Below are 19,578 nucleotides of genomic sequence, written 5' to 3' on the forward strand. Positions count from 1 at the left end.
ACCCTGGCCATGTGGTAGAGGCAGTCAATGGTGGTGTGAAGGAGTTGGGGACAGGAAGGGGTGTCTCACGCGTGATTGGGCTAGACGCTAGCGTTACCGTTGGCGGCTTCTGCGCCGGTTGATGTGAGTTCTCGATCTCTCGATCCAAACTTTTTCCATAGCGACGTCATGCCTCATCTACAATCGCACAATGCCTGAGCGGGGTAATATTCAACTCCTCGCAAAGCAACCAGGAGTGTGAGGCAGCAACAGCGCGTCTTCTCGTCAAAGGTCAGCGTGCTCCCAGCTCGTATGACCACGGGAAGTGGCTTGCCAGTGTGTTGTCTGCAAAACAAACGCGTTTGTCCACACGATCACCGTCGCCCGTATGCTAACATCATTGGGCCCCAGTGCCTAGTGCCCTTCCCGTCCTGCAAAAGCGGGGATTAACTGTTTATACACACAACTAACAATGGGTGAAAGTCAGCCTTAATCCGCGGTGCCGCCAGCGCTTTGCTTTCCTTCGTTTTCCCAATCTCGTCCTCACCCCAGCCTCGTCGTGCAACACATTCACTGTCCGACATGCTGCTGTTTTCACCGCAACGATGCGACGCTCTCCTCAATCAGTCAGCAAAACAAACGGGCTCCATGTTTAGGCGTTTCTCCGTTCCGCTCTGGCCAGCCAGCCAACCCTCCATCCAACTCTCACCACGCGCACCCAAGCAGCAACACCAACCTGCCCGTCCCTCACCACCAAGAAGAGGACAGTCACCACCAAAAGAAAACACCACCACTCAAATGTCACATCAACCCGGCACTCCCCGCTCAGCGGCCTTCTCTCCCACGCTTGGAAGCATTCCAGAAGTCTTCGAGTATGAACCTCTCGACGCCCAATTTGGTCCTGCTTCACTGAACGATGCGCCCGAGACCCCAGCGGCTTTCTTACCCGAGGTTTCCGACCTGAGTCCGCCGACGCTGACCCGAGCGACGTCGTGGCCCGCCATCATCCAGTCACCATCCCGGAGGGTCGCCTCACCTTTTGCTGTCTCCAAGGCACTGCGCAAAATCCTGGAAGCCGATCGCGTCCGACGGAGGCGCATTATGAAAGTCTACCTGAAAGCTATTGTTTTCCTAAAGTACCTCTGGCGCGCTAACGAGCGCTATGGCAATGTTATGGTCACCACTGGCATGTACATGCAACGATGACCGACGCAAGCAAAGGTTGGGATCTTCAGGCGTTTTAGCATGGGAATGGCGCGGAATGACACGACTCGATTGTATTATGATTTTATGGTTTACGACATAGCGATTGCATTGCCTGGAGGGATGCATAGCCGCTGGCGTTTGGCATTGGAATGGCGTTTTTATTCCCAGGTGAACATTGCTACTACTGTGAGCTTGACTGGTATTAGCCAGCTTCTGGATCTTTTGATCGAGCACTGTGGATACAGTACTATACCAAATGAGACTGTGTCAAAAGAGCTCGCCTGTGCTTTTCGTTTCTTCACGCTGTCTGACACTATTCACTTACTCTCCAGCGATAACGTCCATTCACGATACAGTGGTTGCATCACAGACTCCAAAGCGCCATAATGTTCCGCCAAACCCACGCAGACTCGACCGGCTCGCTAGATCGGTTGTACGAATGAAGGCGCAGGCACCTCGCTCAACGACGCTCTGTTTCACCCCGAGCGGCGACCTACGACGCACCTTAGTTCCCGTGAGACTTCGAGCAAGACCTACGACATCTGAAAGTAAGCAAATAGCAATCGGCTGGTCACACCCCCTCCCTGAGTTCAACTTATAGACACGCAAGATGTCTTACTTGTGCCTCTTTGGCACTTCGCCCGCAACGTCTGGATGCACGGCCGACCAAAGATTGCCATCATCATCATCAACTCGTTCACTGTCCCCTGCTAGCGACCGAACGCGTGCAAGCTCTTTCTCGACAACCACGACTTCCAGCACTTCCCCGAAGAAACGCACGAAGACCATCGTGCACCCTCCATGTATACCTGTATGCAATAATGGCGCTCCAATCGAATTGCCTATCACCCAAAAACATTTATCAAACCCTAGACGACCGACAATAGAAACAGCGCGTTCTGCCTCATCGTCGGATGAGAGGCCATCAGTATCGGCGTCGGCATCGACGTCGGCATCAGCCATACCTGTGCTAAGACTTTTGCGTCCCGGGGAACAATACGCAGGGAACATTGGCCGATTAGATAAAAGCACGGTAACGGTTGAGGTTGAAGTCTCCAGCGAAGCTGCTAGGAAAGCCGAGAGCTCGATCTGGTATATACCGAGACATTAGGGTAGGCGAATGAGGATAGATTGGCGTGGATGTATTCCAGTTATCAGTGAAGCGGGAAACAAGCTGATGCTCATACACGCTACCATAGCAAACCGCTAAACAGGTTTGCAGCCTACATCAATATAAAAATATGCTAAGTAGGTAACCTAACGTCGATGTAGGCCCCAGGCCTGTTCAAGTATTTCTTTTGTATAGGCGCATAGCTGAGTAACGGTATCTAACGTCAGCTTATTCTTACCAACAATGACATCAATACCCCAAGTCTCTCAATCTCTCCTTCCAGAATTGCAATCTTGCCACATCGCAAACATCGCTCCCTCCTCTTTCCACCCACAGGTCACCCCCAGGTATCGACTCCGTACCCGCCCTACACATCTTTTCGATCTCTTCCCCAGCGATCAGAACCCACTGTGCAGCCGCCGGTACATGCATAGCTGTATTCTTGCCCAGCCTTGTACCAGGCGAGTATTCCAGTGCCATGGCTAAAGTCACACGAGACAGTCTGGTGTAGTCTGCAAGAGCTGGTGTGGTTTGAGCATCCGGGTCATGCGCGATTAGGGCGAGGAGAGTGTTGAAGTCTTTCCATTTGGTTGTTGCGGCTTCAGGGGTTGCTGGGTTACGGATACTGTGAGTCCATAGCTCGGGACCTGTCGTGACAACGTCAGCCATGGGATGTATAGAGTCGCAGACGGTAGGCATAAAGATTTGACAAACGTACCCTGGAACTTCTCCGTAAGATGCATACTAAACCCCAGTAACTGGCTCCACAACCTCTTTCCTTCAATCACAATGACCTCCCCTACCTCAATTTTGGGTGGAGGCTCAAGGCCAGGTACATCCCAGCTCCTGGCCTCTGGTCCGCGGTTCACAGCATCTGGTTGTCTTGCTAGTTCAACGAGATATGCTACGAGTAGTTTCAGTTCGTTGAAACTAGTACATGATTCAGCAGCCGAATAGTAGAGACCAACGAGATCGGCTAGAGCGAAGCTGATGTCGTCTTGCGCTTCGACGAGGGAGGCTGTTGCGGAGGCAGAGCTTTGGGGGAAGGTTTTGGAGGAGAGGAGCTCGTCGATGATGGTAACCTGTTGGGTAGATGCTGGAGTGGATGAGGGGTCGGAAAGCCATTTCCTTGCCCATTCGGTCGTCATGTTGGGAGGTTTTGACGAAGTCCGTCATGCACATGGAAGAGTTATGTTTCATGGCCTGTATAGCTTTTCTAAGAGCACACTGAGGTCAAAAAGATGTTCTCCGACTGACCATACACCCGTGTTATCCGCATCAGCCCTTTCTGCGCCCTTTGCTCCTCGACGCACAGTGGTTGGACACACCAAGTCCGCCATATCGCCACTCGTCGTGTGACGTCATAGGAGAGTGTGCATCGGGATGCCAGCAGAAACGACCGCGAAGGGTGAACACTTGGTAAGAAATGCTAGGCGCGACAATGAAGACAAAGTGATGTCTTGGACTAGTGCAATGTTGTATAGCCGACGGAAGGCTGATCGGTCTCTCGCCTTGCGTAATGCGTTGTGACCGATTGGTTGATGCTGTCATCTCCGGGGTAGCGCACGTACGAGTCATGTTGTTCCTGCCCAGATCTTCGCCACATCGCGTCTCCAGCATTCACTCCCGTCTACCCCGCAAACTTCTCCCTCCATCAGACGACGCGTCTCGACAGGTCAACAGTGTCACGAATGATGGCCTCCCTCTCTCTGACCTCTGAAACACCGCTGTCGAGAAGCATTCGGCACTTTGAAGTATAGGGGTCCTTCTCTGCGTTATCAACCTCCACTCACCCTGGGTCGTTATACAGCCGAGGGAAGCTTAGAGGGGCATGCCGAACGCCTACATGCTAGCGCCACTGGTACTAACTACCGCGTGTACTATTCTGATGTCTCCAAGCCCTTCTCTCGATCTAGCTAAGACCCAATGTATCTCTTCTTCACCCATCGCTCTTCATGATGCGTGCCTTTGCGCGAGCCATCTCGCGCCACCAGTACAGTGCTCATCGGCAGTTACTTAACCCAAGACACCACAGGAAGTTCGCCTCCGTCAATGGGCCGAATGTCAAAGGTCTCACTGTCATTGACCACCACTATGAGTAATCGACATTCAATCTATGGGGACGCACGTAGCTAACTTCAGTCCAGTGCAATCGTGGTGGGAGCCGGGGGCGCTGGCCTTCGAGCTGCCGTAGGACTCACGGAAGCCGGACTCAAGACCGCATGCGTATCGAAGCTCTTCCCTACCCGTTCACACACCGTCGCTGCGCAAGGTGGAATCAACGCTGCGCTTGGGAACATGACTGAGGACGACTGGCGATGGCACATGTATGGTAAGCAAGTGTGCTATCCAAGACGGCTTTGGCTAACATGCGAGTAGATACCATCAAGGGGTCAGATTGGCTCGGTGACCAAGACGCGATACACTACATGACACGCGAAGCTGTCCCGGCAGTCGTCGAACTCGAAAACTATGGCATGCCATTCAGTCGAACGAACGAAGGCACCATCTACCAGCGAGCGTTGGGAGGGCAGTCGCTCAAATACGGGAAAGGCGGTCAGGCCTACCGGACGGCATGTGCAGCAGATCGTACCGGGCATGCAATGCTTCATACATTATACGGACAGAGTCTCAAGGAAGGAGTGCAGTTCTTCATCGAGTGGTTTGCGCTCGACTTGATGATGAGCGAGGGCAAGTGCGTGGGCATAACAGCGCTGAATATGGAAGATGGCACAACTCACAGACTCTTTGCCCGGAACACGGTGCTGGCTACTGGCGGATACGGAAGGGCATACTTCAGTGCAACAAGCGCGCATACAAGTACTGGCGATGGGAGCGCAATGGTCTCAAGAGCAGGACTGCCGCTCCAGGACATGGAATTTGTGCAATTCCACCCTTCTGGCATCTATGGCGCAGGCGTATGTTAACGGATGCAACTACCACAAAGTTTCTCGACTGACGAACACACTAGGTCTTGATCACCGAAGGCGCTCGCGGCGAAGGCGGCTATCTCCTCAACAGCGAAGGCGAACGGTTCATGGAACGCTATGCTCCTACTGCCAAAGACCTTGCATCTCGCGACGTCGTCTCTCGCTCTATGAATCTCGAGATCCTAGAAGGCCGCGGCTGTGGGCCGAACAGAGACCACATACATCTCCAGCTCTCCCATTTACCAAAGGACGTCATCATGGAACGCCTGCCTGGAATCGCTGAAACAGCAGGAATCTTCGCCGGCATCGATATCACGAGAGAACCAATACCGGTGTTGCCGACAGTACATTACTGTATGGGCGGTATACCGACGAATTATCATGGACAGGTGCTGGATGTAGACGCCAAGAGTGGGAAAGAAGCGGTTGTCGACGGCCTCTATGCCGCAGGTGAGGCCGCATGTGTCAGCGTTCATGGCGCAAATCGACTGGGAGCGAATTCTTTGCTCGACATTGTAGTATTTGTGAGTACTTGAATTCTTCTAGTAATCCTGCTGTACATGCTGACCATGTTCAGGGCCGCGCAACAGCACTGCACATCTCTGCGAATCACTCGCCATCTGCGCCTCATACTCCAGCCCCCGAAAATGTCGGCCTCGACTCCATCAGCGAGATAAACACGTTCCTAGACACGAACGGAACCACAACGACCGCCGCTTTACGAAACGACATGCAAGCCACCATGCAATCAACGACGGCCGTGTTCCGCACCCACGACTCACTATCCAAAGGCAACACTCAACTCGGCGATATCGAGAAGACATATACCACCGACCTCCGCGTCACAGACCGGTCCCTGATATGGAACTCTGATCTTATCGAGACGCTCGAATTGCGCAACCTTCTTACGAACGCCTCGCAGACGAGTAAGGCGGCGTTGACAAGGACAGAGAGTAGAGGCGCGCATGCGAGAGATGACTTCAAGGAAAGAGATGATGAAGAATGGATGAAGCATAGTCTGACGTGGCAGGGCAACGTCGGTCAGGAAGTCACGTTTGGTACGAGGGCGGTACAGATGGCGACGTTGGATGAGAACGAAGCGGCGAGTGTGCCGCCTATGAAGCGCTCGTATTGAGGCCAGGGAATACCTCTAGGTCAACTTGAGGCCTCCGCTTCGCCTTTGGCCGCCTTCCTGGTGATCATGTACAACTCAAACGTTGACATGGACCTATTGATTCACCTTGTTAGCATACTCATCTATTCTGAACTACTACTACAACGTCAAGATGGGTTCGATTCGTACTTATCGTCTCCCTTGTTTCATGCGTTGTGCAATACGACGAGATATCGGTCCACGTAATGATGAGTAAGGAGCACATATCATTCCAGCTATTTACGCCGTTCGCCGTTGAATATAGTGTGGGAATTTTGCAAACTAAACCGAAATCCTCCGCATAACCTTTGATCTCATCATACACTCTTGTTCATTCGTGAAGTCCCAGATCCCAGCATTAACATCACTAATCATCCCAGCACACCTTCAAAGCTACACATGGAGTTAGCACATATTCTGAAGTCAAAACGTCAAGGTATCAGGAGGAAAGACTTACCACAAGGGAACGGGAAGTACATATCCTGGTTCTCCGTCAAGTAAGCATGGTACGAATACTTCTCCTCGCCCGGACCCATCTTCTTCTCCACCTTGTGGATCTTGCCCTGCGGACCCAGCGCTGGGCGAAGATTCTTGAGTCGAGCGACTTCTCTGAGCATAGTCGTGAGCGCCATGCGCGTCATTGGTAGTCCGAGACACTGGTGTGGACCGTATCCGAGGTGGATGTATGAGTCTAGAGAGCGTGTGATGTCGACTTCATCTGGGTTGGGGAAGACGTCTGGATCGTGAGACGCAACGCGTAGGTTTACGAAGACAGCATCCCCTGGTTTGAGGTCTATCGACTTTCCATTCTCAGTGATGGACGTGGGTTTGGCGACGGCCCGGATGACGCCTGTTTCGCCGTTTAGGCGGCCACCTTCCATGGTGTAGTGCATCAGCTTCTCGAACGCTTCTTCGCTGTCGTCTTCAGCAAGCTTCTGGATCTCGGGCCAGTGTTTCTTGCCGTCGCCGAGGATGTAGTATTCGATCGTTTGAGCAAAGAGCTGGCCTTGATTAGACACCATACCACCTGCTGTACCGAGGATATGACCCCAAGTCAGGGTTTCTGGCGACATGCCGCTCTCTAGCAGTCGCTTGATCATGTGCACGCCATGGAACTTCATGGTAGTTTCCTGAGGCCAGATCGTCGCCATGATACTGGACAAGATTCCAGAGTTTGCAATGGCCTGCACGTTCTTCTCAACGATGTTTCCAAGCAGTTGTGTTGCCTTCCTTGCTTTGACGTGCAAGGGGAAAGACGAAGCAGGATCCGCATCGAAGAAGATGAGCGCAAAGACCGACGACATGATGAGATAGAGTTCAGCCTCTGTGAAGATACCGTAGGGCTGTGCGGCCGTCTTGAGCGGCAACATGAACAGCTCAGAGCAGAAGTGGACGTGGGCAAGATTGCCGATGGAGCGTATGATGTCAACTTGGTTGAAGTCGGCAATCTTTACGCTCTTCTCTTTCAACAGCTCCCTCGTCTTGAGCGTATAGTAGTTGCGTACTTCCTTGTCCCACGACGAGACGTAAAGGGCTTTGCTGACCATTTGCCTTGATGCGGCATTCTTGGGTCCGTCGCCAGCAAGCATGAAGTCGGCGGATGCGGGACTCATGATGTATTCCATGGCTCTGCCCCAGACGACTTTGAAGGTAGCTTGGTCTTTCATGATTTCGGTGGCGAGTTTGTACTCTTTGACGAAGTGTGGGTGTGCTATTGCCACTGGTTTGCTGAAGTCGTACAGGTTGTCCTTCTTCAAATCGGTGAGAGCCACCTTCATCGCGGAGGGAACTGTTAGAGGGTAATGTGCGTACACGCTGTTGTACTTGAAGTGCTGTGGGAAAGCGCGCAGGAAGAGCTTGTAGAAGACACATCCATTGTCAACACCAAGATCGCTATCAGCAAGCTGGTAGCCCCAATTAGTCAATGTGCGCGGGTTGTAGTCGTGAGTGTAGAATCGGTCGCCGCGCACCAAGGCTACCGCGTCGGAGAGAACAGCACGAGAGACGGTGTACCCTGGACAGAGACCGGAACCTGGAGCCATGGGTTGCTTCGCATCCTCGACAACGATGCCAGGGTAGATTTCAACCTTATCGGGATGGTCGTAGAGGTGCTTGAGTTGTTCTTGCACGTACTTGTCGGATGTGATGTCTTCGAAAGTATTGTGCGGCTCGAGCTTGAAGTATTTCCTGAACTCGTTGAGCGAGCCCAAGTTCCAGCTACGTGCTTGCTCGATACCGAGAACCTCAATAGCACGGAAAACAGCGGGAACTCTGTTTGGCCCGAACGAGTTGGCACAGTCTTCAATGCTTGATGTCAAGATGTCAACAAGGCCTTGGTCGGGTAGCGTGCCGGACTCGCTTCGCTCCAGATTAGCGAACTTGCGTTTCGATGGATCCGGATCGGTCTTGCTGTAGACTTTGTTCAAGGTACCGAGGAACTCGCCTTTGCTGATAGACTTGGGATCACGACCTTCGCCAAACATACCGTCCCACATCTCCTGCGTCCATTTCTCGTCGCGATCGGACACTGTAGAGTGCCATCGGTAAACGAGGTTGAACTCAGCTGAGACCTGGTTACCAACACCCATGGGTAGGTTCGCTACCTCAGCGCGGGGATTCAGCTGCCAGTTACTATCTGTGCGGTTGAGATCCAGAATAGTGCGGACGTAGTCGATCAGTATAATGTTGACGTAAAGGCCGCAGGTGATGAGACGACCAGTCTGAAACAGATCATTGTCGTACTTCTTCCATGCTGCATCGTACTTATCCTTTGCCTTCTTGTCGGCCTCAGCATCGCCAGTAGGTTGGGGCGCTTCATTTGAAGGCTTCTTGAAGCGCCCTTGTTCGTTGATCGCGGCCAGGTTCTCGACAGTGTAGTTGTGGAAACGGTTGAACATGATCAACATGGCGCCTACACCAGGGGGGAAGAACAACAGTCGTGCTTCCGAGAAGCAGTCAGGCTTGATCCTTCCATCGCATCCGGTCCTCATCATGTCTTGCTCGGCCTGGTTGCTTCCATACAAGGGCGATAGATCGAGGTAAGAAGATGTCATAGAAACGGCGAAGTCCTCGTGGCTCGTCCGGAAGCAGTCGTGGATGATGATAGATGCCAGATAGAACAGCATGCTCGAGATCCTGTTAGGATGCAGCTCGGCATGCTTCCTAGTCATGATGCTGTCGAATACGACGCCCGGATCTGGGCGCGCAGGGGTCTGCATCTGAGATGGCTTGACTGTTCTAGCATATGGTGTCCCTGCTGCGCCCACTTGGGGGTTGACAAGACTGTTGTTGGAGCCATCTGCGGATCGATACTGGAACTTCTCTCCGAGGTACGACTGCGGTGGGTGTTGCAAGTCGTTCCATAGCTGCTCTAGGAAATTGCCTGTAACTGCGTCCCTAGTTTTGGATCCGTCCGGCAGCTTCGCGGCGGTCCGGATAAGACCCTCCATCAGGTAAGTCTTGTCATCAGTATAGCCACCAAGCATTTTCTCCTTCTGGATTTCCAATAAACTTTGGATGTTGTCGACACCAAGGTGAGACATATCTCGAAGACTGCCCTCAATCTTCTTGTACAAGCTAGCCTTCTCTTCTGGGGCAATCTTGGAGCCATCGCCTGTCTGGTCGGGAACCGGGGCTGCTGCAGCGCCTAGTAAAGCTGCTGCTGCTTTGAAAGAATTGCCGATCTTGTTTCTGAGTGTACTGATCTCAGATGGGTCGGCTGGTTTTGGTGGCTCCGCTCCTGTGCGGGTATCGACATGGGCGTCCCACGCCGCTTTCGCATCTGCTGTTATTGCAGCCATATCTTTGGGTGTGCTGGAAGGTTGTGTTAGTGGCATTCTCTCGGCTAGATCTGATCTTGCGACTGGGTTGAGAAGGGACAGTTGCCTTCGCGGGCAATCTGGAAGCCTCATCTTGCTCAAAGATCTGGAAATGGTAGGTGCATCCAACCAGAAAGACAGGAGCTACAAAAGGAGATAGGAGTGGCAGTAGAAGGAGTAAATAAGAGATACCGTCGGGCTTACATTCAGTCGAACACCGTTCAGCGAGTAGTTCCTTTGTTAGGTACGCAACACAGAGTATCTCGTGGGGTTGCTTGTGTACTCTTACCGCCTCTGCAATCGACGTCACGATGTCCAACAATCTCGCCCGTTACTCGAAGTAGCAAGAACGAGATGTGACAGGCAAGAACGTGACGACCAGCCTTGCAGATGCAAGTAGTTCAAGGCGAAGACCGCGCAGCCAGCCAAAGAAAAAGCAACGAGGGGTATATGTGCGCACCACCAGATCAAACGCTAACGGAACGATCGAAATAGTTCAGCACAAGAGGACAATGGGAGTGAGGCTATTGTTCGTCCCACAATGGCTCCTGCCTCAGTCCTCTTATACACGCGTCCTCACACGACCAGATGCGTAACTGCGGCTGAAGCTAGCAGTCCCTCTAGTTCTCACCGGGGACCTCCAGTCGTCAAATCAAAAAGCGCCACCAAGCCCAGCCCGTCACAGCTGAAGAAAGGTCCTCTTCTCCCACCTGGGCATCGTAAGCCGCGGCCCGGCGTGCCCAAACACGGTAAATGGCCAATGGAGAGTTGTTGATTAGCCAGTTCGGCAGGTCGAGGTAGTGCTGCGGCTAAGGCTAGGGCTGATCACGAACGGGCTGCCCGCTGGGTTGTTTGGCTGACCGCTGGTAGGCAGAAATGAGGACCCGCATCATCTCAGCCTCGATCTGCCTTTTTGCAGGCAGTTTCTTGCAGGCAGCGAGATATTGAGCGTGATTTGCAGGTCGGTCGAGCCTCACTTGCTTATGAGTGTCGGTGAGCGTGCTTTTGGGAAATACGTGGGTGGGGAGATGGCAGGTGGGTGGCATGCTCTTCCCGCGCTTATGCAGGGTTTGTTCGGCGTTCATCGGGGCGATATGGGAGTGGCCGCCGGGCGGGCAGATCCAACAAGCCACCACGACAAAAAAAAAGCAAAACATTGGGTTGTGGTGTGGATGATGGTTGTACCTGGAAATCGGAATCGAGCACACACTCAATGTCACAAGCCTTGTCAATATATTGAGGTGCACAAATGAGTCAAGGACAGACGTAAACTCATCACGCAGCTACATCGAGATCTGCCACCAAAGGTCCTTCAGCAAACAAGTGACGAACATCCTTAGTGTGATTCAGCTGGCCAGAGGCATCAGCGCACTAGCTACGGGTACCTGCGGAGGTGTCACCGTTTTGAGTGGGTGTGACGGCCTACGTCTTGTAGTTCTACAAGTCCGCCTCGCCGCAGCCTTAGCGGCTTCTGTTGTTACTCATATATTGTTCTTTGTCTTCAATTGGTTCTCTTCCCGCATTCCCCATGTGCGCAAAGCCTCCCCCCTAGCACCACGCACCTGTCAAGTGCAGCCTCCTCAATGAACCGGTGCCCATCGCCTGATGCGTCATTCTACCAGATGCCAGGCAAGATGGCGTACCTCTTGCGCTTATATTTGTCGCCAAACTCTTTGCGGTACCTCTTCTCTTTCTTCCAGGCCCAAACACCCATCTGTCCGACAGCCACGATGATGAAAATGACGGTGCTCAAGCTCCAGTTGACGAGGGCCACACCGATCCAAGCCATTGCCTCGAACATGTAGTTGGGGCATGTGACTAGATCAAAGCCGAGTCCCCTAGGGATACCGCGCTCAGTGCTGCCTGGACGGCGCAAGTTCTTAAGCGTCAGATGTGTGCTGTAGTTGCAGACCTCGCCGATTGCGAACAGGGCAACGCCGAGATATGTCAGGAGCGGGTTCGAAGGCTTAGCAGCCGGGCTATTAGGGCTGTAGCTCCAGTATGCCAAGTTGAAGCCCGAGAGGATCCAGTAGTAGCCGCTGTTCTTGAAGATGTTCATGATGGGCATCGTGGCCGACGAGAAGCGGTGGACGAAGAGGGTCTCGAACTCGCGCTTTGCGAAATGGGCGACGCACATGAGGAAGGTAAGCTTCTGGAGCTGCGAGGGAGGCGCCGACGTGCCATAGATGAGGGAGCGGCCGAAGTAGATGAGCGGGTGGATGAGGAGGGGTCCAAGGTATTCGACGATGAAGACGGTTCGCCAGGAGATCTGGGGACCTTGCACGCTGTTAGCCATCGCATTCGTCATCAGACGATAGGAAGTTTACCAAGATCCTTGACATCCACAGCACTCTTGTTCCTCAGGCCTGTGTCGTGAACCGTGACATCGCGCACATTGTTGATCGGCGAGCCATCGCTGCCCTTGGTGACCCTCAATCGGTGAATTGAGAACCTGGAGGCCTTTGCAATCTCTTCAAAGATCTGAGAGGCAGTGGCATCGGACGGCACGGTGATAGTCTCCGGGAGGTTCTTGATCGGGCGGCCTATAGAGGGGTTAGCCAACAGCAATCAGAACGCGCTCAGCCAGGCTAGAGCCAACTCAATGAACAGGGAGAACATACCGCGGGGGCGCACGACGAGTGTAAGGGGCGACGCGGACATGTCTGCGTGCTACGTCAATCGCCGTGTTGTGCGTGAACTTTTGGCAAGGTGGACGATATTCCGACCGGCAGCCTCGGCGTACGTACAAGCTAGGCTCAAAGGGGCCAGCTACTTCGTCATTAGGGGAAGCAACCGAACAGAGTTCATGAGCATGAAATTGCGCATCTAGCTGATGTATATTGACGCTGCATCGAAGGCGAACTACATGGTCTCTATTTTCATGCATCATGGGACAACGTTTCAACGTAATTTTCGTGACCTCATGCTCTTCATCCAAGCTGTACCACTACCTGCCATGCGACTTCAGGGCCCATGCATGCGACCATCTCGCCAATGATGCCCTTGATCGAACGGGGGTTCTTTAAATCGCTGCCTTCCCAAGAGACTAGATCCTATAGGTAGTTAGTATCGATTGGTGGTCATCCATGTGTGGGCTGCTCGCGTACCTGAGCTTCCGCCATTTGCCCACGAACCCGAATGGGCATGGTAGCCAGGTCAAGCTGCTGCTCGATTTCTTCTGCAGTCATGAGCCCTGGTACTTTCAAATCGAACAACGACATGCCGTCGGAAACGGCTTTGCCACCTTCGGCGGCTGTTGGTAGAGGATAGTCGGAGTAGTCATCCTGCTCTGCTGCGGCACTCGTCTCTTCATCACTCTTTTGCTCTTTCCTACGACGCTCCCTAGACATCGAGACATAAGTCTTTTTATCTAATAGAGCGCGTAGCTCAGCGTCCAGCGGATGCCACTCGTACGTCTCGGGATCCAAAACATGCTGAGTTTTGTAGTCACCCTTGTACTTCATCTTGATGCAGGAGTGGATGTAGTATCCCATGTAGTAGTACTGGTAACCACCCTCGAGCGCCAATGCCGCTTCTCGTAGCGCACTCAACTTTCCAAACTGCCATTGCTCGAAATCGGAATGATAGAGCATATAGACACCGCTAACGCAATGAGGTAGCAGATCAAGGATGCCCATCGCAATGAGCCGTCCGTCGAGCCGGTAGCATTGGTGGTATGATCCTAGGAGCTGCTCTTTCCCGTCGACAGTTCTAGAGGTCTGCTTCAACGGCGAATCACATAAGAAACGCTTGAACCCCGACTGAGAAATCTCATGAGGTTTCTCTTTGTGTACGTTTTGCTGATAGTTCTTGAACAACTCATACTTCTCGGGCGTGAAGGCTGCCGGTTCGAGTGTCACCTCGAAGCGATGTGCGGGTTCAGGCGGGCGCTTGACATTCTGGAGTTCAGTCTTGTGCACCTCACGACTAAGGTCAAATGTGTTCTTGACACGAGCTTTCTCCCTGGGAGCTGTCAGTCTAGTAGCAAATGCACGGCGTTGTTACTCACTCTTTCGATATTGGGTAAAGCCTAGAAGCCTCTTTCATATAAGCCTCGCCTAGCACGTAGTCATTCCAATGGTTGACTGCCTTTCTCTGATCCTTCGAGGGCTTGAAGGAGGCGACGGGTAGACTAAACTCGGGTAAGTCTCTAGTCGGATGTTTCTGTAACGCTGCTTACCGAATTGTGTAGTGCGGACAGCAGTGTCGCAGCACGTCGGGCTTGTAGAAGATGGTACCAGATCTAGAAGCCGGTATCAGCTGCTGTTATGGGCATAGTGCTGCGATGCAAGATGCTTGCAAACATGTGCCGCGCATGAGTGGGTCGTTACCTTCTCCAGCCGCGGTCCACGAGGATCTGGTAGACCTCAACGGTCAAGCTTTTCGATGAGAAGTAGTAGCTTGCTCCTAATCAGGCAAGGTCAGCCAGGGCTCTCGGCGCTCAGCCTCGTTCCGATTTCCCCCGCTCACGTCCGTATGACATGGCATCCATCGCGATGGCAGCATCGACTATGCGCTGTGATGCAATTCATCTCGCGACGCAGGATCTACACTCTGCGACGTCTGCCGACGCGTAGACGATGCTTGGCGGCGATGCATCGCTCGAGGCATGGGTGGGCGCGGGCAGAATTGCACGCGACGCGGGGGCAGCACGTGAGCGCAGGTAACCTTAACGGAACATCAAATGCAGGCGGGAAAAGCGCCGGCTGCAACATTGACGCCCATTGTTCGTGTGAGGAGGCTTGACCGCTCTGACAGCGGTCTGCAGGCATGGCGATCCATCCATGACTGAGTAGGCATGACTATGAAAATCCACGTACGAGAATTGGCGGTTCTACTGCCATTCGATGCGTCTTTGCAGTACCCGCACGACTCACTACTGTAGCCTGGAAACGACCGTTAGCAACTCGTCCATGGCAGGGTCCGGAGATGCCTGTCCGCAGTGCTGGGAGCAGCGAAGACGGGTTGGTGGCCAGCCAGACAGGCACGAGCCGGAACCCAGGGAAATGGTTGGAGCAGAAGATACCGAAGGGCGTCACACTGGACTGCATGAGGGCAGCATAAGCGTGGGAGCTGGTGGGGGTAGTGGTCCGAGGCGGAATCGAGCGTCGTCGCGGCGGCGAGCGAGGACAGCCGGAAGAGGAATGAATAATAGCTCCTTGTCCACGGCCGCTTGCTGGAGATCAGGGCTCGTCGGACTGATGGTGTCGGTCGAGGCGGTCAGGGGGGCTGCGACGATGTTCTGGCGGAGAAGCGCGGTCGGTCGCGGGGTCGGGACACTCAACAGCACGGCGGAGGTGTTGTATCACAGCGTGCAGGGCGCGCACCACGAACTCTGGCCAGCGTCTACACGGGGGCAATTGCGCGTTTTCTAGTGGGCAATTCATCCCTTAAATGCCTGTACGTCATCCAGCGGCCGGGCAGGCAGGCAGAGAGGCTGCAGGCGGCGCGCTGGTCTCGCGTGCCCCGCCGGCTCTCGCTGCAGCGCCCTGGGAGCGCAGGCGGCCAGTGTCTGGCGCGCGGCGGCGAGATCTCTGCCTTGTCTGGCAGGGCGCCGGGGGCTTGATTGCAGTTTTTGTGCAGATATGCGCAGCGGTGCAGAGGGTGGCAGGCACCCCGGACAAAGCTCCTCTTGCAGGCGGGGCTTGGCGACAGGCGTGACGCTTCCGCGAGCCCTTAGTTTCCACGTAAAAAGTCCCTGACCCGAACCACCTACTAAAACATCCATCCACCATGCCGAACTTCTTTGCTGCTCGCAGGCTCCTTCAACATCCTCAGCCCCGTCATCCGCGGGACTGAGCCTTGCTCAGCCCTTTTGCCTACCACTCCCGCCCCCTTTACACTTGCTCCCCACCACTGCCCCGTGAAGCCACACGCACACTCGCTGTCGGCTCGGCTTCATTTCAATTCACCGCCTGGCTCGCCTCTGCTCTTCCGACCAAGCCCCTCCTTGACTTCTGTGGCCGTCGCGTCGAGCGAGTCGCATACACGCGGTGCCACTTGATACTATCGCGTCTCTCACAGACACCTCAGCGCCGACATGGCCGCTACCCAGCAGCTGTCGATGCAGTCGCGCACCGGTCGCGTGAACCAACGTAAGTCTGCTCGCGAGACCCCACAACGAATCCCAAAAACCTGAACCTGCTCCGCGAATCTCTCCCTACTCACCGCTTTTAACTTTCGGCTGATTGGCGGCAGGCTATGGATCCCAAGGCGAGCGCCTAGTCGCCGGCGTTGTCCCGCTTTCTGCCGACAAGTACTACGTGCTCCTCATCCAGTCCACCAAGCGGAACGGATGGGTGCTCCCCAAGGGCGGCTGGGAGACGGACGAAGCGACTGCCCAAGATGCCGCCAAACGCGAAGCCTGGGAAGAAGCCGGCATAATATGCAAGATCAATTACGACCTCGGCCTTATCCCTGAGAAGCGCAGACCCGACCAGCTCACCTCCCAGGCCCCAAAGGCCTCGTACCATTTCTTCGAAGCGACTGTCGAGAAGCAAGAAGCTCAGTGGCCTGAGCAGCACAAGCGGAATCGGAATTGGTTCAGCTATACCCAAGCGCGACAGGCCTTGGCAGAACGACCCGAGTTGCTCGACGCGCTGGACAGGTGTACCATGCACCGATCATAGATGGATATGGGTGCTTGCAGGTGCGCAAAGTCGCACACGAGCATCCAGAGGAATCCCAGACATGACCTGGGGCCTCGCAGGTCTTTGCATCTTATTCTTCTTCTAATACTGCATCAATACGGCATCTCAAAAGCGTCGGGGGAACTATAGACATTGGGCATTGTATTGTCTACTCTACATTTGGCGTTGTGGTCGCTTTTCGAAAGGTAGATTGATGCATTACGGCTCTAGATACCAGAGCGCTGAACCAGTTGGTTCGCAACAATGCAATGCAGCCTTACCAGGCAATCTCCTCTCCATCAGTGCGGTGGTGTCCACAGTCGTCGTTTCAAAAGCAATATGGCGTCTTTTGACAACCAACACCGGCCACATTTCGCCCAGGCAACTCTCGACTCAGTCGGATGCTTACACTTGTGTCAAGTGACAGTTGTTGAGGCCAAAAGAAAACTGTCATTCCAGATTGCATTACATTCATCATGTCATATCGCATACTCACTCCACGAAGTCAGCTCTACTATCAATAGGCTGTTCTCCCCGTCTTGACCGTCTTCAGCACACCCTCATCCGCCAACTTCTCAATCATGTTGTAGAGCACGAAGTCACATCCCCTCTTTACTACCATGTTGATGGTTACAGGCACCATCTCCTCATGGAACGTAACTTCACTCCGGTACGGCACCTGACCAATCGGAATCGTAAAATCCGCACACCCGAATATCGGACATATGCCCGCACCAGTGATCTTCGCCGTCGGTGGTGTGACAGCTAGGTAAGAAGCATAAGGCGAGTCGTTGAGATCCTTTTCGCGGTAGGAAGGCAAGCCGCCGGTGCCGATGTCGTAGAGCATCACAGACTCTGAACACGATTCGGGAGTGCTGTACTGGAGTTCCTTTTCGTACCACTCCACGGCCGTGTTCTTGGTTACGAGTGCTTCATCGTAGGTGGTCTGGTTAGTTCGCGATTCGTCAAAGGCGAACCAGCCGAGCCGTCTTGCGGGATCGATTGGCGGGAAGCGGCCGTCGAAGAGTGCGGCCCAAGCGGTTATCAGGGGTTTCCCGACGACTTGCCATGAAGACCACCCGTTGATTGCGCTGGTCGCTTGCCCCATCCTGGTGAAGTTGCTCGCAATGGGGTCAGAGAAGTTCTGGACTGTGGCGGTGAAGCTGAACTCCTTGACGGTCATATTGAAGATCCTGGACACGTTCGCAATGAAATCTTGTAAGATGGGTTCGGCAGCCGAGTTGTTGAGCGGGAGGTAGTCTGTGGGGTAGAGAATGGTCTTGGGGAATGCGTTTGTGTCTGGGACGGAAAGCGGTGATAGACCAGTGATAGATGAGTTCTGGTAGAGACTGGGTGTGTACCAAGACTTGCTGAACTTGATCCATTTGTAGGGGTCGCGAGAGAAGACTCCTGCGGTATCGGTTGCTGCTCCCAATGGGATAACACGCTCAAGTGATATCAAGCCCTGACTGGGACGTTGTCCATATACACCAGCTACTGCGGCCGGTCGCCTCATCGAGGAGCCAGTGTCGCTCCCAATGGCGTAGTCAAGCCAATCGTACGCAGCAACGGAGCAGCCACCACCGGAAGAAGAAGCTGAGCACGTGAGCCATCCATCACCTCTCGGGTTGAACGGATAGTGCTCGTCTTGCCATTCCCAAGGATTGGCACCGGAAGCGAATTGAGCGAGCTTCTGCTTTCCAACGACAACACCTCCGAGATCGAGGATCTGCTGCACTGAAGGCGCCGTGCCGTTTGAAACGGGTGTGATGCGAGCCCATGCCTGGCTGCCACCGGAAGTTTGCAAGCCCTTGACATCGTATAAATCTTTGATTGCGACGCGCTCTCCTGCTAAGGGCCTGTCGTCTCCCCAATAGTATATGCGTGAAGGAACACTGCAGACTCTGTTAGTTCGGTATCTTAGGCGATCAGATGGCTACTTACGGAATCATGGGGTCCCAGAACTTGGGCAGGAAAACGCCGAGCGGGTTGTGGTTTTCCTGTCCATCATTCGCATCGTATGCTCCGAACAGGAACGTGCGGTAGGTATCCGGGTAAAGACGGTATACAGTCGCAAAGCTTACAGAGCCATCTTCGACCGATGCGAGATATGGGCCAGCCGGAAGGTCGACAGCCGATTCAAGCACCATCTTGTTCATCGAGGCATCTGTACTCACTGAGGCATCCACGAAAAGCATGCTTGTGTTCAAAGACGCAAGATAGTCGACAGCGGAGACATCCAGTGTCGACTTGACGCCCGAGGAGATGTACAGTCCGTCCATGAAATCATGGCTGAAAACATCGTCGCCGTCGAGGTATGACGATACAACGCTTTCTAAAACATCCTTCGTGATGGTCGTCTCGTTCGTCTTGATGACGGTGATGGGGATCGATGTAGCAGAGCCGGCCGGGGTTGTGCAGCCAGCACTCGCCTTGGGATGTTTGGTATTGGCCAGGTAAGAAACATTCCCAAGCTCAAAGACAGCATCACCGTAAGGGTTCTCCAGAACGAAGCTGTAAGGGTTCCTTTTGATAACAGGAGCGGCTGAAGCGGAGATTGACGCAAGAGCCGCGGTCAGCAGTCCGGAGAGGAGGAAACGGCCCGCCATGATGAGCGGTCGGTGGAGAGCACACCTGCAGAATCTGCGGCCGCCGTTGTTGCTTTTATATACATCCCGGCGGGATCGTGGTTCAGGCTGGTGCGATACCCCAGATAACGAGGCCTACAGAGATGCCTCTTTGGTTCATGGTA

At 53.8% G+C, this 19,578-nt stretch overlaps 8 protein-coding genes across 8 annotated transcripts; 3 read left to right on the top strand and 5 right to left on the bottom strand.

Moving 5' to 3' along the window:
* Window positions 1–777: 777 nt before the first annotated feature.
* J4E86_005578 (uncharacterized protein) lies at window positions 778–1,185 on the top strand (the record flags this gene model as incomplete). Its single annotated transcript, XM_051446111.1, has 1 exon — window positions 778–1,185. One exon carries the CDS (start codon window positions 778–780, stop codon window positions 1,183–1,185), a length of 408 nt encoding a protein of 135 aa, XP_051302878.1.
* Window positions 1,186–2,545: 1,360 nt separating this feature from the next.
* On the bottom strand, window positions 2,546–3,444 carry J4E86_005579 (uncharacterized protein; the record flags this gene model as incomplete). The annotated part of the gene is made up of 2 exons (XM_051446112.1): window positions 2,546–2,943; window positions 3,015–3,444. The coding sequence occupies 2 exons, from the start codon at window positions 3,442–3,444 to the stop codon at window positions 2,546–2,548; spliced, it is 828 nt and encodes a 275-aa protein (XP_051302879.1).
* Window positions 3,445–4,594: 1,150 nt separating this feature from the next.
* On the top strand, window positions 4,595–6,361 carry SDH1_2 (succinate dehydrogenase flavoprotein subunit; the record flags this gene model as incomplete). Its single annotated transcript, XM_051446113.1, has 4 exons — window positions 4,595–4,628; window positions 4,676–5,214; window positions 5,268–5,750; window positions 5,804–6,361. 4 exons carry the CDS (start codon window positions 4,595–4,597, stop codon window positions 6,359–6,361), a joined length of 1,614 nt encoding a protein of 537 aa, XP_051302880.1.
* A 385-nt stretch (window positions 6,362–6,746) lies between these two features.
* Window positions 6,747–10,179, bottom strand: J4E86_005581 (uncharacterized protein; the record flags this gene model as incomplete). The annotated part of the gene is made up of 2 exons (XM_051446114.1): window positions 6,747–6,772; window positions 6,837–10,179. The coding sequence occupies 2 exons, from the start codon at window positions 10,177–10,179 to the stop codon at window positions 6,747–6,749; spliced, it is 3,369 nt and encodes a 1,122-aa protein (XP_051302881.1).
* A 1,633-nt stretch (window positions 10,180–11,812) lies between these two features.
* On the bottom strand, window positions 11,813–12,858 carry J4E86_005582 (uncharacterized protein; the record flags this gene model as incomplete). The annotated part of the gene is made up of 3 exons (XM_051446115.1): window positions 11,813–12,474; window positions 12,525–12,740; window positions 12,819–12,858. 3 exons carry the CDS (start codon window positions 12,856–12,858, stop codon window positions 11,813–11,815), a joined length of 918 nt encoding a protein of 305 aa, XP_051302882.1.
* A 269-nt stretch (window positions 12,859–13,127) lies between these two features.
* J4E86_005583 (uncharacterized protein) lies at window positions 13,128–15,041 on the bottom strand (the record flags this gene model as incomplete). Its single annotated transcript, XM_051446116.1, has 7 exons — window positions 13,128–13,250; window positions 13,305–14,160; window positions 14,207–14,329; window positions 14,378–14,440; window positions 14,529–14,604; window positions 14,668–14,713; window positions 15,018–15,041. 7 exons carry the CDS (start codon window positions 15,039–15,041, stop codon window positions 13,128–13,130), a joined length of 1,311 nt encoding a protein of 436 aa, XP_051302883.1.
* Window positions 15,042–16,237: 1,196 nt separating this feature from the next.
* On the top strand, window positions 16,238–16,826 carry J4E86_005584 (uncharacterized protein; the record flags this gene model as incomplete). The annotated part of the gene is made up of 2 exons (XM_051446117.1): window positions 16,238–16,292; window positions 16,396–16,826. The coding sequence occupies 2 exons, from the start codon at window positions 16,238–16,240 to the stop codon at window positions 16,824–16,826; spliced, it is 486 nt and encodes a 161-aa protein (XP_051302884.1).
* Window positions 16,827–17,343: 517 nt separating this feature from the next.
* J4E86_005585 (uncharacterized protein) lies at window positions 17,344–19,435 on the bottom strand (the record flags this gene model as incomplete). Its single annotated transcript, XM_051446118.1, has 2 exons — window positions 17,344–18,721; window positions 18,771–19,435. The coding sequence occupies 2 exons, from the start codon at window positions 19,433–19,435 to the stop codon at window positions 17,344–17,346; spliced, it is 2,043 nt and encodes a 680-aa protein (XP_051302885.1).
* Between the last annotated feature and the right edge of the window lie 143 nt (window positions 19,436–19,578).

This window comes from Alternaria arbusti, assembly GCF_024043155.1.
Source record: "Alternaria arbusti strain BMP 1465 chromosome Unknown scaffold_6, whole genome shotgun sequence".
In the NCBI taxonomy this organism is placed as follows: Eukaryota; Fungi; Ascomycota; class Dothideomycetes; order Pleosporales; family Pleosporaceae; genus Alternaria; species Alternaria arbusti.